This window comes from Taeniopygia guttata, chromosome 10 (assembly GCF_048771995.1).
Source record: "Taeniopygia guttata chromosome 10, bTaeGut7.mat, whole genome shotgun sequence".
In the NCBI taxonomy this organism is placed as follows: Eukaryota; Metazoa; Chordata; class Aves; order Passeriformes; family Estrildidae; genus Taeniopygia; species Taeniopygia guttata.
The window spans coordinates 7,712,741-7,736,786 of NC_133035.1; the positions used below are offsets into that span (position 1 = coordinate 7,712,741).

Sequence of the window (24,046 nt, forward strand, 5' to 3'; positions counted from 1 at the left end):
AATAGGCTCAGCTCATCTACCCTGAATCTGTTTTCTAGTTATTGATTACAATGATGAATAATTAAATTTTTATGGATGTGATGCTTGTAGAGCACCTGCGAATATGGAGTCATTGCTCCTGCCTGTAACCCAAAGAAGCAGCTGATGGCCAGGGAAAGGTTTCATACTTTCACCTTAACTGAAGGAACAGTTTTACACAATACAGCTCCATGGGACTGTGGAGTCTGTCTGGGCAATGAAGGGCAAGTCTCATGTATGGTCATGCCAGCCAGGGGCGCTAAGATGTAATTGCTAGAACAGGTTATGGTCGTTCCTATGAAAGAGCTGTTGGTGCTTAAATTAGATGCCAGACCAGCTAGCTTTGAGGGGAGATCTGTTACAGAGAACAGACAAGGCCAATTTTCCAACCACGTGTTTTAAAAAGGACATGACATTTTATTCTCAACTGGATCACTGGTTAGTTTATTTCTGTTGCAACAAGGAATTTTCTGAGACTAAATCCTGACTTCCTTGGACTGAATATGACCATAGGTAAGGTACAGTTTTAAATGCTAGAACAGAGCTCACTTGTTGGAATATTCCTTGCATGGTCTGTGCTTCTCTGCTCCTTACAGAATGGGCAGTTTGGCTTGACAGTGAAGTAGAAATTTGTGTTTTTATACGACATTACAACACAAGCTATCAGGCTTACAAAAGTTTAACTATTTAAACATAAGAAAAATCAACAAAATCAATTCAGTGGGATAAACAGTTATAAACTATTAACAAGGAGTCATATACAGTCTCAAAATAATGTACCATCTGACTCCTCTTTCAGATAGGAGTTATTTAATGGGATCAACATTTTCCCCACTCAAGAGCTTTCATGAATTCCTCTTCGGTAAAAGAAAGCATCTTGGCAGCTTCAATGTGCATCTAAAAAAAAAAAGTGAGCAGAAGGTAAAATAGTGTGAATGACCAATACAAAATCCTGGCTAACTAGGATATTCTATGGGTTTTAATAAAGCACAGAAATTCCTGAAAATCTGACAATTCTTGTGACTTCTGAAGAACATATGTAAGAAAACTGGTCCACATTCTTTCAAGCTGATCAATATACAATTTAACATTAAAGCTATTACAAAGCAAATCTCATCCTATTCCTGATATTTAATGTATTTGGGGAAATTTTCCATCTGTCATTCTTCAGGCTCTGTCTGCTCTGTGCATATGAACCTGCCACACAAATATTACACAAACAGCCTAAATCAGGTTTTTCTAATTAATTCAACAAAAGGCCTGTTTGAAGCAGACTTGAAGTCCTTCCACTGATTGTGAATACTGAGCACATGTGAGCTTCAGCTGCCCTTCCCCAGTGCCTTCTGCCAGAAGCTGCAAGGGGCAGGGTTAGCCCCAGTCTCTTCCATGTTCCTCCAGTCACAGTCTCTTCAGAAAGGACAACTCACAGCATCCTTCTTCTGTAACACTTTTTGTGAGAAAAGGTAAGTGGCTTTCTCTCATACCTGCAGTTCTGATACAGCATTTGTAATTGCTTAAAAATGTATTTAATGCAGTTTGTAACATTTGTCTGAGACCATGAGTTTGGTTCCCAGTCAAACAGAAATGCTGCTCTGTGACACCCATTTCAGTAAATTCATGTTCCAGAGGACAATGAGCTACCTCATCTGGAAGAACATATTTTGAGTGAATGCTGTGCAGTTGTCTTTCTCGAAATAAAATTGCAGAGCTAGAAGGGCCAGCCAAAGGCTAAGCTAGCAGAGTTTCTTTTAGGTGAATCCTCAAGATCTCTGCGTCCTGTTGCTGCCAGAAAAATTCTCTTGCACTGGAAATACATAAGCAGCCCTACTTCCTCTTGTTCCACTTACCTGTCCTCCTTTGCCCTGCATTGGGGTGGTATTCCAGATTCAAGAGTGTAGTTTCATATTGCAATTCCCAGTTCTTAGGCTCAGGGTGCAAAATACACAACTTAAGTTGCCACTTCATACAGAACTATTCTTCCTCTTGGGGCTCAACAGCTTCAGAAGTGTTTACTGAATGTCTGGTGATCACTGAGTACTCAAAGGGTAAATAAAATGTTCTACTTTCTTATCTCTAAGGCTGACCCTTCTTAAAGGGGGTTCTGCTCAAGAAGACACCATACATTACTTGCTTTAGTTGTCTTACAGCTTTGGTTTGAGAGTGCAAGAGGTGCATTGACTCCATCCCAAAATGAATCCCATAAGATTCAGCAGAGTAAGCAATTGGAGGTCATCCACTCTCGTGTTAAGGTCCTGTCCAGGTCATAGCTCTACATGTCTCATGCAGCCTCAGAAGGAAAACTGACAGAAACGACTGCACACATCCCAAGTATTTTAAGTGAGAAGTGTGATGGAACTAGTAAGTAGAAAATCATTTGATTTGGGCAATATCTCTTAGTATACAGTCCTGTCATTTTAATTTCCTTCCATGTAAACTCACAGTTTTCAGGATTTTTTACTGGACAATGCATTTAGCTAGAGGTTGTTAACTGAAATACACCCATAGTCTGCTCCTTACCTTTTGTCTTTTCAAAATATCAATTAACTTTAACTGCTTTTTAAAACCTGTAATTAGTTCTCCTTTTTGTTTCTGCAGTTTCTTGTTTTCTGTTTTTAATTCTTCAATCATTTTGAGTTCTTGGTTAGCTACATCCTACCAAGGGAAGAAAAGGAAAAACATTATTTCATTAATTATGAAAATGGTGCTTTAACCAATGAAACCTGGCATTACATAAGAAAATGACAAACAGTAGCCGCACATGACACTTCTGAAAAGAAACAGGACTAATCAAAATACTCCCACATTAAATCTTAAAAAGAAAAGAAAATCTTGGCAATAAGAGCTGTGGTTTGCCGTTGTACGTGTTAGGTGTGTATGTGTACTTCTCCCTCTTTCTAAACATGTCTCATTTTCACACAAATGAGGAAAATCAGAAAGGCTTTAACTTCATTCTGTACATTTCTTCTTCCTGCAGAGGTTGCAGTAGTATCCTCTAAGATAACTTATTGAGGCGTTTTGTGACTTGCTCCAAGTTAATTCTGGGGCTGCCTCTAAGAGATACGAATCTTCCAAAGCCCATCAAGCTTTTTGTCTCAATTTAGCATTACTGAGTGATTACAGACTGGAAATTGCTTTCCTAAGCCATAGTACCTTGTTCCTTTGCTTCAGTTTATTCAGCTCTACTTTATACTTCTCCACTTCTTCCAAGGCCCTGTTTAAACGAACCTCTGTTGCATTCCGAGTGGCTGCAGCCTGCTTTTGGGCACGCTTCAGACTCTCCAATTCCTATTTAAGAAGCAAAGGACAAACCCAATAAAAACATCATGAATAATGGTGTTCTAATGAATCCTGTATCAACAACACACAAAAAGGCTCACCCTTGAAAGCTGAAGAGTCTGTGAACTTCTTTTGCCTGTAATAGAATCTATCTCAAAGACAATACTGCCATTAAAACAACCCCTTCTCCTTTGAAATCTTGAAAAAGGATCCTTCTCATCTTTATTTTTTTTAAGCTTCTCTTGGGGTAAATTGTGAAGCTGATCATCTAAGACTGAAAAACCTTGTATAATCAGTCAGAAAAAGAGAGAACAAATCACTGTGTCCACTCTGTGACAGACTTTGAAATGGTGGCTCATGTTCTCAGCTGCTTCTTCCCACCCCCTCCTTTCACCTCTTTGCCCTAGAGATGACTACATGCAATTACCACCAAGAAGTTAAAGCAGCCTACTGCAGATGGCTGAGGGTAATAACTATTTCATCTGGCAGAAAATAGTTCATCGAGTGTTGTGGCACCAATCAAAGCAGTTGTCTCTTGACTCTGCTGACAGTATTTCATAGTGCTGAAAGTGGGGAAATGAAAGAAACCAACTTGAGGAACAGAAGAGTAAGACTAAAGATCAGGAAATATAGATAACATACAAAGTAAAAGAAATAAACAACTCTAGCAAAAAGAACACAGCTTGTGTTTTATGAAATAGACTTTTTCTTTAAAGTATGAAATTTTTAGTAATGGGCACAGGAAATTTCTTTCAACCAGATCAAGGTCGAGATGGGGCCCTCAGACTGCCTTGTTCCTGAGCAACTGTTCTATTTTCTCAAGTCTGCACCTGTTCTGTGGTGGTTACTCAAGACTTCCACATCATTTATCCAAGAAATACTTTTTGTCTTGTATCAAGATGATGGACTTGTGAATGAAGTCTATTACGTCTTTTTTATTATGTATTTTATTCTGCATTAATATGAAAAGCTTTGGAATAGTCTTTCAAGCATTTAAAGACCAAAAAAATAGTCTACATGCAATGCAATTACTTATCAGCTAATCAGATCATTTAATGAAAGAATTCTAAGAATTCTTTTAGGGATTTTTGACATTTACTGTCATACATAATACCTTATCAAGGACTTTTTTCCAAGTCATCTAGCAAGGATATATTGTTAAATACATTAGACTCCAAGTTTTTAATCTTAAAAATGCCTGAAATAAATGTTTTATTTTGTAACTAGGCAAGGTTTCTGCCATTTCTTCAATACTTTTAAGTCAAAGCTGGATTCATCTTCTCATACAATATTTCTCTAAAAGGGTGGAGGATAAACTGTTGTGTTTTAAAATTGCATCCCATTTCAGTTTCTGCATTTTCCCTACTGTTCTGCCATAGCTGAGGCACTTGAGTATCAGCAGGGGCTGTGATGGCCCACAGTAACCCTCACCAAGCCTTCTGTCCTCCCAGCAGCAGTGCAGGCAGCACTGCAATCTTTAGGAAGCTCTGCAACACCTCCCCAGAAAACAGTTTTGAGAGAAGGTGTACTTAACATCAAGCCTTTCTTCACTTTCTTCAAGGCAAGTGATAACCCCCTGCACAAAAGCTTTAAAAAAGAGTACAATTTTGGTGTTTCTCAGACCACTATCTAACATTAGAGCCTGTCTGAACAAGAGAGAGAACACAAAGAAAGGAATGTTCTTGTAGACCAGTGGTGAAAAAGAGATGAGATGAGTGATAGCATTTATGAGATGAAGTAAGTAGAAAAAACTGGAATGCTGAAAAGGAAAAGATGGAAATTTCTGGGAGCATCAGAATTCAGTTACTGCCTTAGATGGGTGCTGCAGCAGTAACGTTTACAGAGACTGAACACCAAAAGAAGAAAATGTAAAAATAATGAAGTAGTTACCACGTTGCAGGTAAATTGTGAAAAGCAGGTGAGAATCCTTGCCTAGGCACATACAAGAAGTACCTGGGGGATTAATGAATTTTAAAAACTTCATAATCTAAGGAGTCTGGAGATGCATGTATCACACCTTAGGTCTACCATTGTCAACATTGCAACAACAGAAAAAACAAAAAAAGCCCCAAAATCAGAGGTTATGTTTGTGCTCTCAGCTATACAGAAAACTTTCTCTAGACTGAAAGAGTCATGAGAATTCAGCAGCACAGTAGCACCATTTCAAGCCTGTGTTCACAGGAAATTGCTTTTAAACATGGCTAGACTTGATCTACACTACATTAATTAAACAGGGTTGAATACCTTCATACCTAAAAAGTAGAGCAGCTTTTAGATTTCTAAATCCACTGGAGATTTAAGCAGTTACTGCAAAATTATTTTTACATGCATGGCTTTTTTAGTTAGATAATTTATTACAGAAAAAAAAAAAAAAAACTTCTAAATTAGCAGAGACTCTTTCATTACATATACCTGCTTTTTTTGCTTAGTATTTTAAAGGGTTACCACTGTTTTTCATGACCATGACTGATTGGCAACCTTGATGAATTTTAGAAAACACTATCTATGAAGAACAACTTAAGCAACTGAGGATGGTAAATCCAAAGCAAAGACAGTGAGGGAAGTGACCATATTCTGGCTATGGTGCCTGTACAGGGCAAGTGAATAAACGTTTCATCCCATTTCCTAAATACTTTCTAATTGTGACTGTGTGCAAGGAAGTGGTGGAAACTGCAACTCCAGAAGGTTGTAAGTACAGGTTAAACAAACTTATGTCCTGGGTGGTTTGAATATAATTTGTCATGTCTTGCTTTAAGAGAAGGAACTGAATTACTGTAAATCTCTAAGCCCTACTGACTGTGAGCTGATGAGTAGCATAAACACTAGTACTGAGTATTTTTCCTCACAGAATCACAATCAGTTTAAGGAAATTTAAAACCTCCAAGTATCTGCACAAAAAACCACAAAGACTATGTTAGTTTTAAAATGCCAGCACTATGAAACATTAAGATACAAGCTTGCCCACATAAATCCATACTATGATTTAATTGAAGTATGAGCCTTTGATGGGCTGAGCTGTGTTCTGTTTTCCTCAATTTTTTTAACTGAAACATTCTTCTAGCTGTATTACAAGTACTACCCAACACTGCATGTATTACATGGTTTTGAAGTCAACCTCTCTAGCTCTGAGTAATTAAAGAAAAACACATGCTGCCCTTAAGATTAAGTTCCAAACAAAGCAAGCTGTGTACACAGCCATCTGCTGCAGCAGGCACGGCCCCGCTGCGGGACAGCAGCCACGCTCACTTGGGCTCAGCCACACTGCAGGGCCTGCTTTTCCAACAGTGCAACAATAAGCACATCCCTTCCTTTAACTACACAAGATGCTATTATAAGCTGCAGGTGCTTTTTTAAAAAAGTTCACTAGGTTCTATAGCTTACAATATAAGTTACAGAAACAATTTTTAAAAAATTATAATTAAAACCCAAAAAATGGAATTTCCTTGTAATTTTTAGGATTTGCTTTTAAATTTGACAGCAGTTTCTGAAAAGATTATTTTGTCTCTTCTGTGTCTTGCATAGGAATTTAATTTTAAAACAGAAATATATGACTGTAAAAGCAGAAGAAAAACAGTTAGCAAAATGTGTTATTTCTTTCTCAAAAAAAATAGGCTGTTTAAAAATACAATTTATAAATTAACAGACATTGAAACACTAATGAGATCTTTGGGCATGGCTCTATCACTCCATCAGGGAACAGAGGGTAATTTGATGTGGGTTTTTCCATTTTTTGAGATAAATAAGACTAATATCTGCAATACCTTTTCTAGTGCAGTGACCTCCTGTTGTAACCCTTCAGTTTTTTTGTTTGCTTCTTGTAACAACATTTTGTACTTCTCAATCTGAGACTGCTGCAGGCTGATTGTTCGTTGCAGTCTTGAGTTTTCTTCTTCAGTATTTTTAAGCCGAGTTCCTAAATTCTGATTTTCATCATCCTGTATGGCAGTAATTAGCAAAAAAACCCAACTAAATTATTGCAAGGAAGCAGGAGGGTAATGCAGTAATAATGTCTTGTAAATAAAAGGAAGAAAGAATATATGTGCTATAGATTTAGAAATAGCAACAAGTAAGACTAAGGAAACAAAACATCATTTTACCAAGATAATACTTTAAAAACCAGTAACACTCTTCTCTTTAATATTCTGCAGTCTTTTACTTGAAACTGTCTTGTAGCAGTATATAAAACATTTCTCATAGCTCAAAGGTTTTGAAAATCAAAATGTTATAGAATTATATGAATAACAGTGGTACATAGATTTTTTTGTGAGAATAGCTAAATGCACATGTTAGGAAAAATTACGGGAAAAAGAGAATATAATTACTGATAAACCACTCCATTATGTTTCAGGAGATTATCTGGTTTTGACTTAAAAGCAAGCTAATGATCCAGGATATATCAAGTATTCAAATTTAAGATTCTCTTAACATTAAGTGAGTCCCGCCTTAGATTCATGACCTACTGGCAATTACATCCCACATTAAGCATTATCATTCAAGGCATTTTTCTTTTATAACCTTTCAAACATTGTAAGTGAATACTAATGTAGATTATTTCAAAGGCACATTATGCCCTGCTTTTCTTTAAGCAAAAGAAACCAAGGCACATACAGAAATGGAATTTCTGTGAAAAAAAAGTCTCTCTCTGCTGTTCTTTCAGTCCCTTGGAATAGAAACTTCCCACCTGGGAAATCTGTATGCTTTATCCTAAGCTTCTCATGACTTCATGCACCTCAAAAACTCTCACCTCTTTAAATTAAACAGATTTACTGCTTCCTTGTAACAACTGGACTGTGAATTGGAACCAAATGCAGAATCTATCTCAAGGCTTTGCCAAAATATAAATTTTTGTGACCCTCTGAATGTAATAAACTTATTTTCACATCAGAGAATCTAGAACCAAAAATGATACATTTACATACAAAGTGCTAAGGGAGCAGGACAAGAATAAGTACAAGGTTGTCTTCTGTCATCTGCTACAGTCACTGAATTCTGTAGTGATTTTGGCAAGGAATGATGAAGTACAATAGCTACTGACAAAATTATATTTGATTTGAAAATGTCTTTAAAACCTAATGTACCAACTTTCTTCTGATCACAGCATAGAAGTATTGAAATACAGAAGCACCTGTGTTGATAAAAATAAAGTACAGATAAAAAATATCAAAATCTAATTACTTCTAAGGATTTTGTTCATGTACTTATCTCAAAAAACTCATTTACTATCATCCTGCTCCTTAACACTTAATTAAAAGCTTGTAAGAAAATATATAGGTGTTTGCCATATGTTCTTAATGTCATCATCACTTTTGGGCCTGGGGAATAGGTGGAAAAAAACATTCTGAAGTTAAGAGACCACAACTAAAAATAGTCCAGTTAGGTAAAATGGAACGTTAGTTCAGAAACGTTTTTTGATTACAAATACCTGAATAAGAAGTGATCTCTCTGGCAGACAGATATGAACTACTTAAGTTTTTACAATTCAAGAGCTGTTTGAGCATCACTTTAAAATATACTGCCAGGCAGTGCAGATCATAAAACTCACTTGTACATTCTAACAGTGAAATATCAGTGTGGCTTCACAATGCCTTAAGTTCAGGCTGATCTGCCCAGGTATGCAATTCCAAATACTGTCCTCTGCATCAACTGTACTCTTGAGAACAGAGAAAGCCTAATTTATATTTTGATTACAATATTCCACTTAGAATGGAAGCTCTTTCCACACTTTGATCCACTGATGACACTGAAAGCACCTGACTGTATTTATCAAGATTTTCTATTTCTCAAGCTGGTCTATTTCTCATTCTACCCTAAACCTCCATCTCATGCCAGCAGCCAGCTCTGGACACCCCTCCCCATCTCTCTGTACTCCACAATCTGCATTTCACCATTGCTGTTTCTTCCTTCTTTTTCTCAGGCTCCACTCTCCTTCCCAGCAGGAAGATGCTTTAAGACTTTGCAGAACCACAGTGGCCCTACAGGTGGGGCATGTCTTTGTTCCCAGTGGTTCTCTCCTGCCTGAAATTATTTTCCATTAAGTGCATTTTGAAAGGTTTTAGCCCAAGATCACACTTATACAGAAATTACCACCCCTGACTCTAAATTCATACGGTATTTAAAAAAATAGAACTTTAACTCTTAATACTTAAAACAGAAAAGTTGAGAGAATTCTGTTTTGGGATTATTTGTTAAAAAGGAACCTATTCCATTTCTAGGTTAAAAAATTGATCCCTTACCTTTTTCCTGCATTCAAACACTGTATTTGCCAAGTCTTCCTGCATCACACATACCTTTGCCTTAAGAAGTCTGATTTGAGCTTCTGTGAACATAAAAGGTTACATTTAATATACATAAGTACTCGTTATTCAATGCAGGCAAGAACCAAAACTGATGCAAGAACTCACTTTCATCTTCTTGCATTTAAAACCACATGACAATGTTTATAATTATTGAAGAGAAATAGGCAAATAAAAACTCCTATTTCTAAAAAAGTGTTTGCAGATTTCTCATTCTTAGGCAAAGCTTTGTATAGATTTTTTTCCTTTTAATGACTGACCTTGACATCTTTAAATTGTAAAAGACTCATGATGCTCAACATTGAAACTTACTGAAAACTTGCATCATACCATGCTGTACATGGAGTACTTCTTGAGTTTGAAGTCAACAAAACTAGGGCATGTCTCTATTGCAATCCAGATGGAGTTAAAACTTCTGTAGTTACAGCCAAAGTCATTTTAACCTGTGCACAACAAGGAGTTTGATGTAGGCTGCAAACCCCTCCTAACATGTAAATATCCCTCCCACACAGTACTCTACGCTTTTTAAAAGTACACTGCTAACATTCTTCAATTTATAGTTTAAAATTGAATCAATGTAATCAGATATTTTTTCCAAAAGACATACTGTCTTGCTCTTGGACAGCTAAGAAATGGACTGACAAAACAAGCTGTGTGGGAACAGTCTGTTCTCATACTTCCTATTCCCCAGATCATTCACAAGGAACTTCCTCTGGACTTCTACAAGCATGCAAACAGTCTGAGGATCAAGCCAACTAACACAGGAGAAACCATTATTCCCAGTAGTTACAAGAGGAAAAGAATAATGTGAAGGATAAGGACCTAGAGCTAAGAGTGGAGAAATGGATGGGTACATTTGCTGTAACAAGAATTTGTTTAATTTCACCCACCTTCCCTCATCAATTGCAGCTTAAGCTCTAACTCTGAAGAGGCAAATAATTACAGTTTAGGAAAACACCATGAAAAAATAAGATACAGGCTGACTTTTATTCCTCCTGTTATATCCTTGCTAGCTTCTGGTAATTAGTGGCTATCAAGATGGAGACCACAGTGAAACCTTCATGTTTAATCCCCTCTCAGGTACTTCTGTACTATTAAGTTATTTGATTTTCTTAATGAAACATATTGTAGTTTGGCGTTTACCACATCCTGTGGCAATGAGCTGGCTTATTTAATTATGCTTTATGTGAAGGAAAAACATTTTGTGTAACTTACTTTAAGTCCAATTTAATGTGGCATTTACTAGTGTTTGCATTAGAGAAAGACAGCTTGCCCGTTACCATTACTGTTTTCATTAAAGAACTTTCATATTGCCTTTAATTGTTTTGTTTTCAAACTGAAGATTCATTGCACTGTACACTCTGAACATGTATTTCTGTGAATTCTACATCCTGGATTTGAGATGGGGTGGGCAGAACTGTGCCATTCTCAAAATGGGGTACCATCATTTATATAATAGTGTAATGGTATCAGTACAATATTCTGTTTTCTGCTATCTTCTGAAGGATTTCTAAAAATTCATTGCTATTTCCACTGTGAACAGGCAGTAAGTTTATGCTTTTGGAGATTATTTAGTTATTACTAATTAAGGTAAGTCCAGCTCAGTAGTAGGTGTGACTAGAGTTGTGTAGTAGGTGGGATTGGAAAACTGCGCTTCCTGTCAGTATTACTCTGCGCTCTTTAATACAGAATATAAACTTGTGTTCCCCCACCTCACTCAGTACTATGAAATTCTTTTGCAATACTTCATCAGTTTTAACTACCCTAAATTCATTGTTACATAGACAAATTCCTTTATCAGCTATCAATGTAAGCTCCATGAGAGATTCCTCTAGGCCTATACCACTGCCTGTAAAAACTGGTTCTTTTTACTATTTTGTTTCCTCTTTTACCCAGCTATTAGTCCAGACAGCTTCTGTCTTATTCAGCTCTGTGTCATTAAGAGCACTTAGCAGTAAAACCTGTGAAAATTCAAGTGCACAACTAGAATTGGATCAGTCTTGGGAGGTGCCCATGATCCAAATAATCTGAATTCTGACAAGGGGTAAAGATAATTAAACAAGTAGCTTCCTAACTGGTCAATGTTAATCACTTGATGAGGCTGATGGGGGGGAGAATCACTTCATAGGATGGTCTTAGGTTATAAAGTAACCAACTTTAGGGACTGGTAAACAAGAAAAGGACATCGGAGAGACTCTGATACTCTATGAGAAAGAACAGATTTCTTGAATTCTTGAGATAAGAGGAAGATTAACATGAAGTGCAACAATATATTCAGGTATTTTATTCCTATGTGTAAGTGTATATTAGATAAAAATAGCGCTTCATGTTCAGCCTTCTCTAGGTCTGTGTGCTTCTATCATTGCTGGTTACTGCAGAGTTGAATTCTAACCACCCTCCACAAACAGTCCCAGCTAAAATAATGTCTAAGCAACTGTGTTGGCTGCACTGTGGTAACCTGTGATCATAAAATAAAGACAGGGAAACCCAATTCCAGGAAGAATGCTGCAAGAAGCTCAAGGAAAGGACAGTACTATGGAACCTAATCAGCACATTGGCCTGAATAGCTGGGCACAGGCCTAAGGAATCCATTATGGAGATTCCCACTGAGCCCTCTCTGTAACAGGGCCTGCTTAATACCTGTGCCTGCTTCCTTGTGAACACCCTAACTGTTCTGAGAGCCTGACACTGCTGGAATGCTCTGAAATAGCTTATTTACCACAATAAGGAGACATTCAGAGTGTTTAAAACAGTCAATATCACATTCAAAAATCAATCCAGAGGATTTTTATTTAATCATTAAAGTTACAGAAACAGTCTTCAATACTCCAATACATGCCCTTGGTCCCTGATTACAAGGCACCAGAAATAACTCTTCTTGAGCTGCCTTAAATTGATTTGGTAGAAGTTTCCAATGCAAGCCAAAGCAATTTCTTTTTGGTTCAGGAAGAAAACTATAAAAAAGTTATCTGATGATCTGTTATGGGAGACTTGGTAACAGAAGATGTGCACAGAATTACATGAGGTTAGAAACCAAGCTATTTCTGTGTTGGCATGCTTGTTGACATAACCTGTTAGATTAAAAGGAGAGGGTTCAGGCACTTCCAGCTACTGCAGCGAATCTCTGACTTCATGCTCACTTTAGCATTGTAAGGAGCTACACAAACTCACTTTTATTACATCAGAGCCAAAAAGACCGATGTGTGTCATGCCTTTAGCCTTGCTGGCAAATGCTGCAATCCCTTCCCTGTTCTGTTTCTAGGACAGACATAAACACTCTATTTGGAGTGGGAAAATATCTGGAGGATTCGAATTCAAGCACTGTAGCTGAAACATTACCTTGTTTCAGCCACTTGCTTAGATCCACAGCACTGGTCTGAGGAAAGGCTTTTGCCTCCAAAGGCAGAGTCTGTGCAAAGACTGAAGCTCGTATTTTTGAAGCTTAGCATTCTGTACTTCTATTTCCCCAGTGAAATGAATCAAATTTATGCACTTATTCAACATATGTAACCATCCAAATACTTTCCTATAGAGGTGGAAAGGAAGATAAAAATTCACTTTTCCACATAATCAATCATAGGTGACCTGATCTTCCTCTAGGACTATGTAAAGAGGGAAAAACCTTCTTTTCCTTTTCCTTTAGGTTGAGGACTATAGCATTTTCCCTGTAATTTTTACAGAAACTCCTTTTTTCTCTCCCCAGGAAAACCCATTTCTAACAGTCATGAAGCAAGAATAAACGTACTAACCATGGAAGGAAACTTACCTGCTCCCATTTCATTTCCAACTCTTGGAATAATATCATCATCTTGACAGTCTGGTAAGGCTCCTTTCTTTAGTTTTTCTTCAACTTTGCTAATTGTTTTTGTTAAAGAAAAACCTATGCAATCTTCCAGTACTGCAACACCATCAGCACTTTGTACTTCCATGTTTCTTATTTTTGAACTAAAAAAAAATGAAAACCCTAGATTTTAAATTTATAATACATTATATTTTTGTTAAATATTTTTAGTATTTGCTATTTTTATGACTGTACAGTTATTTACCTGCATTTACTGCAATTTCATTACCTGCATTCATATGAAAGATGCATCAATGGCAATTTCTCATTTGCTTTCTGTATGATACCTTTACCATATTCCACAAAAATAATGACAAGATTTTACATACTATAATGTAGAAGGCAGAGAAACCACTACCATTTTCAACTGAAAAGATTCTGGCATGGTCTTCTCATCTAACAAATCCATAACTAAATCAGAGTAACGCACAGAAAGAGAAGAATGTTCTATTGGCTTTGGCTACTGTCATGGGGAGATCCTTTATCCTCTGTCGTAATTTCTGCTCTTTCCACTCCCTGCCACATTATTTTGTAGAACTGTGTTGCTCCTGGCTGTATGACCTTATGACAGTTTCTGCATCATTATTCAGCCTAGGAAACTTCACTGATCCTAGAAGTTGCATATCAACATTTTCATAAAACCAAAATACAGGGGAACACATCACCTAGACAGGGTATCTCCTCAGCTTTCTCCTATAGAAAGGTGATCTCAGTTCTCACGGGATCTGACGCTAAGTTCTTATTCCAACATATCCTCATTCCAGCCTCCAAACTCCTCCTAGCTAACTCTCCCACAACTTTTCGATTGCCCCACAGGCTCTGTATCAGCACAATTCCACTTCCAAACCTCATGACGGGGTGCCAGCATGACAACCTCCCCTGAACTGCCCAAGGGAGGTCTGAAGGGTCTCCCCACGGATTTCCAACTCCTGTAAGACAGCCTCAGCCTGTCAGTTCCATGTCCTGCCACCTTGCAGACAATTTTCATCCTATTTTGGTATTATGCCATAATTTAGGGCAGTTTTAATTTGCTCCCAGGCTCTTAGGGATTTTTTGACTCTTCTCTCATTGTCCAGATCTCCATTATTTGGTTTTACAACCTTGAATTTGCTACCTCCAGAGCTGAAGCTTCTCAGCTGGGAGCCCCTGGAAGCTGTGTTATATTACTGAGCCCCTTGTCCTGTGAGCCCAACATTCACTACAACAGCGGAGGCCCTTCAAGGCCTGATGTTCCCCAGCACCAGCCTGATCACAAATCAGGCTGTAGCACTCCAGTGTGCTGGCCCACGTTGCCTCAGGTGCTCCATTTTTGCTCACTGGGCCTCCTTTCACTGAAGGAATTTACAGAATTCAGCTGTCAGCCTTGAGAAGTGCTAAAGCAGAAAGCAACTGTTTCATTGCTGCAATATTAATCACATATGTTCACTGATAATTTTTGGTGCAAGTGAACAGAGATAGCCACCTGGTGGAGCTGATTGAGGACGTTTGATACATTTACTTGTATAAATATAAAAGCATACATCCATAAAATAACTTGATAGACAAAAATAACAACTAAAAGATTTCATGACAAACCAAATTACATGTTTGATATACCTTGAAGTTGTTCTTTTTCCCTTACTTGCAGAGTATGGTCTGTTCTGAGCTGTGGGCACAGAAGGAAATTTCTTCTTGTTTTCTACCTAAAAGTTTTTTTCACAAATTAGTGGATTATTATTATTATTGAAATACTTTTTGTCTCATTTTTTCATGGATTTTTTTCTTCTTCATATATCTATACTCAAGGAAGTTTTCAAAGAATACTTTTCAAATTTTCAAAATGACTTCTCCGTTTTATTTGCAGTCATCTTTAGCTTGCAACTTTTATGTCTCTACACCCTAACTCTAATACACCCTATAGTCATTGGCTCGTGGGAGTTTTTCCACACATAATAAATCTATGCATAAGCAAGGCTCTGAGCTTTTATCAAGGTATTAATTACTGGACTGTTATCATACCTTCAAAAATATGGTATTTTATGCATTATTTTAATCTTATAAGGTCCCCATTGAAGGAAGATTGAACAATGTTTCTGTTACTTTCACACAAATATTCTTTAAAAAGTAGAGCGTTTTCTACTGTATTCTGATAAATAACTGCAGATGGTATTTTAGAAGCTTCAGCTCACCTCATGAAAGTTTCGATATAGTTGTAGTTAGAGACTATTGAGATTGCTCTTAATATAATTTTTCAATTATATTTTCTAAATTCAGTTAGTCTGACTACTTGTTTATTATCTAGACAGTTATTATTAGAAGAAGGTAGTACTGCATTTAGTATTATACAGGCGAGGGAGGGAAGAGAGCAAGAAACTAATTATGTTCTAATATTTTTCACTTGGAACTCTTAATGTTATGTTCAAAACACTAAACATTTCTCTCAATGCTGAAGAGAAAACAGAATACAAAAATTAAACATTATGTAAGTCCACCTGACCACCAGTGGCACTGAGAAGCTCTGGTAACACTGTCCCTGTAGCATTGCTTTGGGCATCACTTCCCTTTGGCTTGGCACCCGTGCAAGTCCTCAAAAACACAAGTCATTATATTTTTGAAATTATGCTAGAAAGTAATTCAACCAGGAAAGTTTTGGTACCTTTGCAAGTGAGTGTGTAAGAGATGAAACTTTGGGACAGAGTGGATCTCTGCAATTAAAAAAAAAAAAAAAAAAAAAAAAAAAAAAAAAAAAAAAAAGGTAAAAATTTACTGATCTCTAATAATGTAAACACTTTGCAGTTCAAATACAACCCCCCCCTTGTCAGAATCAGGAGAATAACATTTTATAGGTCTAGAATAACAATATAGCTAAGGTGAGAACATATACTGAGTTCAAGCATAAATTCAGTGTTATTCACAGTCTGTCCAGTCTACCTCATTTGCAACACAAATCACCTGGTGAGTCTATGGTATCTAATACAACAGTACTCATCCATCAAAATCCTAATCTTGTCTTGGAATTCAGGCTGGAATCCTGATCTTGTCTCTTGGAATTTGGTTTTTTAGATCAGTAATGCCCTTTAGCAGGGAGTACTCGGCCAAGAAGCAGAGTTAGAGCTTCCCCAGGACAATCCAGAACCAAAGACTGCCAGCAGCTCACTGGGTAATACCTACATGGCATAAAACCCCTGAACTCATACAAACAAAGTGAGGATACAACCAGTGTCCTCTACATCCTCCACCTGTCCTAGCAGGGTCAGTCTGACTGTTCTCAGGTCAGTTGACAGGGACTGTCAGAGGAATATGAGGTGGACCAATTTATAAATTAAGGCCCACAGAATTTTCTCTGAAATAAGTATTATAAATATGGTATCTATTTTACAGACAGGGAATAAAACCAAGAATTAAAAAAAATCAGCTTTCTTATCTGCTTATTTGGCTGAAAACTATGCTTCTAAGTAAGTGAATTTCAGGTTAAATTATAATTTTTCAAGTCTATGGAAATTAAGCCTAAAGTGTTAGCATGCTGTGTACTATTCAGGTCAAATTCCTTGTCAGACAGATATACAGATATGTAGATATAATTCTGCTTTCAAAATGACTTATGTGAATGTATATTATTGCAATGAACAGCTATTTTTTAACTACTCTTTATAATTTTTTTACTTCAATTAAAACACTGGCTTATAAAAGATTTTGAATAAAATTTAAATTTCTGGCTCATCGAGTCACTTAATTTTTTTGCCAGGCTGATTTGAGCAAACATTTAGATCTTGCCTTTAAAAATTTCATAGACATTCATCAACAAGAATTATCTGCACAAAGCTTCATATTTTATTAATCCAAAAAAACCCCAACAACAACAAAAAACCAACACAAAAAAACAACCTGGAGAAATCATCTGTGTGCGGCTGGCAACAGACTTCAAGAATAGGATGATTAGTTTTTGTCTATTTACCCTAGTTTCATCAAGCTTTCTCCCTATTGGCTAGCTCTAGGAGCATGCAGAAGGTGAGGATTTGCTGCCACAGAAATAGCAGTTGTATGTGATGCTGAAAAACATTAAAATGCAACACACTCTATACTCAAGAAAACAATTATATTCTTTCCCTTAATAGAGTAATTTGTTCCTACTGTATCTGTTGTCTTAGGGCTGCCTTAAAAAACAAACAAAAAAAAACCAGTTGCTTTAGTGTTCATTCTCGCTAAAGGAATCAGCAGAAATTTTAACGAGATATTTCAAAAATATCTCAAGTGCTTCCTTCAGATTTAAGGCCTGTTTGCTTGCACAATTTAGAAAAGAATTTTTTAATTACATATGGAATACTTCAAACTAATCTAATTGAATGGCCTCGATGTTCACTCATGGATAATCAGTGTGCCTAATTCCTAGCACACATTTCTAATTTTTTTCGCTACCACATGGGATTTCCAGTCTTCTCTCATGTAAATGTTTACCAGAACACTGTTTACCAGACTGTGGTTGTTTTAAGGTTTTTTAATTTATGTTGGTAATTGGTAGGTCAGCTGATACTCTTTGACATGCTAATTGCTCTTTTTATTTTTTTTTTAATTCTTCCAACACTTCAATTTATTTCTAACGTGTACCATCAAAGCTAATAATTCTCTTTGTGGGGCTCAATCTTCCAATCACATTACTTAATACAGCAGCCCTAAAACTCAACTCCAGTTTGAAGTTCTTAAAAACTCTCTGTCTAATGTTCAAAATCCATCTAACAGAACAGAAAACTAAAGTGAGATCCAGAATTTATTTTAAAAGCATGATTGTACTGACTGATAACACATTAAATTTCTTGCCCCTCACTCCTTCAGCTATGGCTTTAAAATAGGTCAGGAATCATTTCAATTGTAGTAGCAAACTTTTGCTGGTAGTTAGGCTTCTATCATAGAAGCTGACTTACTGTCACACCTTTTTGTGTACTGAAAACCCCTTTTACTTTCAGAAAAACTCTATGACTTTGCTTGTATTCTACACAAAAGTAATTATTTGATCATCTTTATCAGACCTTCATATACTCTACTTGAAAAGTTTCCCAACTGTAGCTTAACATTTGAAGTATTTTGTTGTCTGTTCCTGTATCTTGCTTATCCAGATTAGTGGCATCATAAATTTAGGAACCTACAGATCAGATCCTTGATAAACTGTGTTAGTCTATCTTAAATTCAGCCATTTCCCACACTACAATACACAAACCCGCGAACAACTAAGGAAATAATGGCCCTGAATGACTAAGGGAATACAGCCATGTCCCCCCATCAGGAGCTGAGGGGTTTGGACACTCAGGCTGTGATCACCCAGGCCAAAGGCGTGCGGGGCCCAGCACTGTAATGGTATCCACATTCCAGAGGGTGGCAGCTCAATGTTTGCCTGTTTTAGGGCTTTGTGATTGTTTTCCTCAGGCATTTCCTGTCCCAGGAACGTTTAGGCCAAGTTAAATGTGAACTAGTGTCTTTGTCAGCTCAACTGTTAAAAACCATACACTGCCTACTGTTTGGTATTGCAAAGAAACCCGTGACCTTACCTTGCTCTTTTACAAAGGTCAACACTTCTTAATATCTTAGATAGAACATTCCAGCAAAATTAAGCCTTCCTTGAAATAACAAGGAACAACACTTGCTTAGGCTCACTTTTTTTAATAATAGGAAAAAAATTAGACTCCACCAATGCAGTACAGAGGAAAAATAGATAAAACAGGAGCATGATTAGGACACAAGGCATGCAGCATCAGTGTGAGGTTCCCCACCAATTATACACAGCAGTTGTAAAGTACATACCTCTGTCTGTCATCTTCAGGTGACTTACTCTGTACTGAAACTGGCTGAGATAGTATCTTCTGTTGGCCTTTCTTCATTAAAAAAAGAAAAGAAAATTAGTTGATTTGGGGAGACTATGATCCATTAAAGATGAATTACCTATTTGTAAATCACAAATCACAGTAACTACAGTCTACTATGGAAAATGGAAACTATAGCCTACTGTGGAAAAGAACTTTTGAAACACAGGAAAAGATGTCTAAAAATGAAAATGCCATTGCTGTTTTGTTGTTAAATGTATATCTGTGCAATCTGGCAGTGCCATGTGGTATATTAAGTACCCTAAGAATATTTCATCTTCTGCTATATTTAGAGAAGAAAAGAACAGGGGTATTGTTGTTGCTGTTTTCTAAAGGAAAGAGACTAGATGCTATTTTGGCTGTTTCATCTGCTCCTGTTCAAATGCCAAGCATTTAGCCTCAGCTTGTCACTGCTCAAGAGAAGAATATGTTTTCACAGCCCATAAAATTGAAGTTTCAACAGTAGGAAAAGTGCAGCTTTCTAGAATACTTAGTAATTTGCCTTGTTTATTTGAATGAGTGTACTTACAATGAATATTTATAATATGCAGAACAACTTCTCCAAACTGTTTTGAGTACAACCATACCTGCTCCATTCCCTTTTTATTCATTTGTCCAACTTTCATATAAAGTCTTGACTCTATCTGCTACACAGCCACACCAATGTTAAAGGATAATACTGATAATAAACACCAACTTTTTCTGTTTTGAGAAAGCTTCCTGCTTATTAAGTTCATGTTTTCTATTTATGTTGCTTATTCTTTGTATCTCAGCTTGAACAATGTAGATCATATTTCACTAGGAGGTTACTGTAACAGTATCTGGTTTTCAAACACTAATTTTAAGTATTTAAGGCATAAATACTAAGGCATAAAACCACCTACAGATACTTTTCTTAAACACTAAACAAATTTTTAATGTGGTTTTAGGTATGTATCTGCACAAGTGCTGTAGGCAGGTCTGTGAATACCTACTGGATGAAGTTACATAGAAACTATTGTTTAATGTATTTTTAATACAAATTTACAGCTTTGAAAAGAAATAAAGCTTACCTTGCACTTGAAAGCAACATACTTTTAGTAGTCAAGGTCTAAATTTCTTTTGAAGCTTAGCCCTGTGTGCATGTGAATCCAGACTAAATTACCTAATAGTCTGCTACTCACCATTAGTTCTTCAGCCTGACGCACCAGTTTTTCTGTTTTGGCTTGTAATTCTGCATTCAGTCGCCTAAAAGAGTAGGAATTTTTTTTGAGTGTTTGAAAAATTTTAAAGGAATAAATGTCAGCGCGACAGTATTTTTGTCTGAACTAAGTGAAATTTTAATTATTCCTACAAAGGGATGCTGAAATACACTTCAAGGTATTAAAAAGTTATGTTTCAACAATTTCCTATGTTCCAGCCAAATGAATAGTAATAGAACACATATGCCCATTAAACAGCAGACTGTAACTGTGAGAGGTGAAGGATACCTTTGGTTTTGGATGTGCCATTTCTTAATATACATTGTATGTCTTTATTTCCTAAAGGTTTTCCGTGTTTAACACAGTCCTTCTTTTCAGTATACCCAACAGTGGGGGTTGGGGAAGGACTCATGTAGGACTACATTTCTTATCACGTATTTAAAGATGTGTTGCTATATGGATGTGCAGGTTATGGCAGTGAGGTGTTCCTGCATGTTCTCGTACAGCCCTGGTGCTGCGACTGCCAGAGTCTGACGTGGCTCTCCGTGCACCCTCACCGTTCACCGGGGCTGGGCGTAACAGGTAACAGGGACAGAGCATCCATTTAAAACCTTTACAGCTTGTAAGCTTTTTTTAAACAGCCTTAAGCTTTTATATAGCCATAATTTATAACTAAAGTCAGTGTTCGAAGTGCAGAAGCAGCTCCTGTCCGGGCCTAGAGCCTGCCTGAGGCGGCGGTACGCAGGGGCGCTGGGCGCTGTGCCGTGGCCCCGGGCAGTGCCACCCGCCCTCTGCGGGGACGGGGCCGCGGCACACGGGAACCGGAGACCGGCTGTGCGCCGGTCCCAGCGGGGCAGGGCCTCCTTACTTGTACTGCTCTTCCTTGGCCAGCCATGCTCCGCTCAGCACGCCGGGCCCCGCCAGCGCCTGGGGGCTGCCGGCCGCTCTCTTTACCTGCGGGAGGATGCGACAGTGAGCGGGCGGGCCGGGCACGGCCCCGCTGCCCGAGCCCAGCCCGAGCCGCCGCCTTACCCCGGGCAGGTCCCCGCCCCGCCGCGCCGCGCCGACCGCCGACATTTTGTCCGCGCCGAGGCCGCTGTGGCGTCGCCTTCGCCCGGGCAACCGGCGGCCGCCCGCCCTCGCTCCCGCCCGCCCTCCTTCTCTCTCTCTCCTCCCCTCCGGCCATGGCGGGGCCCCAGCGGGGACAGCCCCGTGCGCACGGACCGGCTGGCACCCGGCATGGCCCCGGGCTGCCATGGGGTCAGGTGAGGGACCGGTGAAAAGGGCTGAGGGGCCATTACCAGTGTTAGTGAATTAATATTTATTACGGCCCTTCTGACCTTGCTGCACTTTGTCCTGACAGCGTCCCCTCATTTCAGGGCATTAAACTGCGGCATGACGGCAACTGTGCCACCCTCTGTACAGCTCTGTGGTGCTGCCGTCCCTTTGCATTTCCTATACACACATCTGTGTGATTGTCGCCTGGTTTTAGCCTTGTCCTCCAGCACTTGTTTGAATCCCTCTATTATTTTTGTCCCACACGGAATTTGATTTTGCTGCATTTCTCTTTCTGCTCATCCATGAGCCTGTTGCCGCTCTGGTCTGTCACAAAGGCTGAGAGGCACAGAACGGGCCAGGTTGGAAGGAACCACAGCAGGGTCATCTGGTCCAGCCTCCCAGCTCAGTCAGGGCATCCCTGAGCACATGGCACAGGATTGTGTCCAGATGGTTCTGGAATACCTCCAGGAGCGAGACTCCACGCCCTCTCTGGGCAGCCTGTTCCAGTGCTCACAGCAGGTTCCAGTGGCTGCTCTCTGTGCAGTGAAGGAGTTCTTCCTCAGTTCACCTGGAACTTTCTGTGCCTCAGTTTCTGCCTGTGCCTCGTGTCCCATTGCTCAGCACCACCAAGTAGGTTGCGGATTACTTGCCCACTCACCTGCTCATTCAATCCCATATCCTTTCTCAACTTCCTAGTAGATTGTGCCCCCTGCATGTGACAACAGCCCAACTGTGCTGCCCCAGGTATCTATAGAACAAGAATAATGTGGGTCTTTCCTGAGTTAGTGGGCTGTATAGGATTTAATTAAGAGATTTGCACAAGGGAAATCAGAAGAGCTTAGCTGGCTTAAAGTAGAAGGTCTGTGCTGAAGGATATCTGCAGAAGTATTATTTGCGAGGCAGAAGTACTTGAAGATTTTGAGCATTGAGAAAGGCAATGTAATGGATAAATAAGGTGAAATGAAAGGACAAATGTGATTAGTGAAAGGCAAAAATTAGAAATATCAATATAGCAAATGAAAGTGTTTAGCACTAATGATGATTCAAAAGTATTGACACACAGAGGAAAAAAAGTGAGCCTATGAAAAATATTATAAGGACTTTAAAAAAATCCATCAAGAAGTCAATCCATTTCCATAATTTTTATGTTTTTACTAATAAGAATAGCAAGGGGTTAACAGTGGCAGTTAAAAACAAACAACAGCAACAACAACAAAAACCCAAAACCCCCCCAAAAAAACCAAAACCAAAAAACCAAATCAGAATGTAACTCCATCATGTGTGCTTTTGGTTTGGAAAAACTAAAAGGGTGAGGTCAATAGTAGAGATCTAACCTCCATGGGAAAAAGATTTTGTTAAGAAATAAATTATCGATTCTATGAGACATTAACATATCATAACCAAAGTCACATTTTAGAAATAGCTCTTGTGACGTCCTTGGAGATTTGAAGAGAAACAGAGGAACCAGAGAAGGAAACAAAGATTGTCGGGATGAAAGCTAAGAAGAGAAATATACTCTTTCCAAACGGGAACCTTTTTTCCCAAAAAGCACTATTCCTAAAATACCATCTTATTAATACTTTTACTTGTTTTTAAGTTCTTGTACAAAACAGCTGTAAGAGCATAACACCTTAAAATGCCAAAAGTATTAGCTAGAAGATCTCCTCTAGTTAGATACTGAGGCAACAAAATCACTGGTTGAGATTAGAGAGATTAGAGCAACTGGTTTTCTAGCCAGCTTTTAGCTAAGACTTAATAAACAAAAGAGGGGTAATTTATTATATCATAAATTATTAAATATACTAACAAACACAGCAACACAAGGTTCTTTTTGTTTAAAACCCCCTGGGATTAGTAACATACATACATATTAGGATTGTAAATTTGCACAATATTTCTTGGATCCACAGCATGATTTATTTAATATGATTGATTTTTTGGAAATATATAAATTTGATTTAGACTTCAACTGCCTATATTTGAAGCAATACGAAAAGATCAGTACATTTAGAAAAGTATTTCATAGTGAACTTTAAAGTACTTCTCCAGAGATGTTGAAAACAAAATTAGAAAAAATAAGAGATTTTTTTTACATTCTTGATCCCTTACTCCATTAAGGTTTTATCACTTTAAAGTTGACCTGATGTGACCTTAACAGTTGTGGTTAATTCTCTAATACATAGTTGGTAACTGGGTAGAGAATAGGCTTATATTAGAGATCCCAGCCAATAGCAAGATACATAAGGAGATAGGAAAATTTATCTCAGTATTTATCTGGGGGAAAAAATAGGTATTTGAAAGCATAACATTGGTATATGGTATAAGATT

The 24,046-nt window shown here is 38.0% G+C and overlaps 1 protein-coding gene across 7 annotated transcripts; it reads right to left on the reverse strand.

Annotated features, from left to right (window-relative positions):
* Window positions 1-412: 412 nt before the first annotated feature.
* Window positions 413-21,795, reverse strand: TEX9 (testis expressed 9). 7 transcript variants are annotated; one of them, XM_030281126.4, is made up of 12 exons: window positions 21,473-21,775; window positions 21,309-21,394; window positions 20,423-20,486; window positions 19,201-19,271; window positions 16,064-16,112; window positions 15,025-15,110; window positions 13,354-13,532; window positions 9,528-9,610; window positions 7,056-7,229; window positions 3,169-3,303; window positions 2,536-2,670; window positions 413-915 (listed from the first exon to the last, which is right to left on the reverse strand). In XM_030281126.4, exons 1-12 carry the CDS (start codon window positions 21,695-21,697, stop codon window positions 838-840), a joined length of 1,365 nt encoding a protein of 454 aa, XP_030136986.4. In that variant the 5' UTR covers window positions 21,698-21,775; the 3' UTR covers window positions 413-837. The 7 variants fall into 7 exon arrangements, with proteins under 7 accessions (XP_030136986.4, XP_072790181.1, XP_072790183.1 ...); XM_072934080.1 differs by having other exon boundaries at window positions 21,309-21,795; XM_072934082.1 differs by lacking the exon at window positions 21,309-21,394 and having other exon boundaries at window positions 21,473-21,670.
* Between the last annotated feature and the right edge of the window lie 2,251 nt (window positions 21,796-24,046).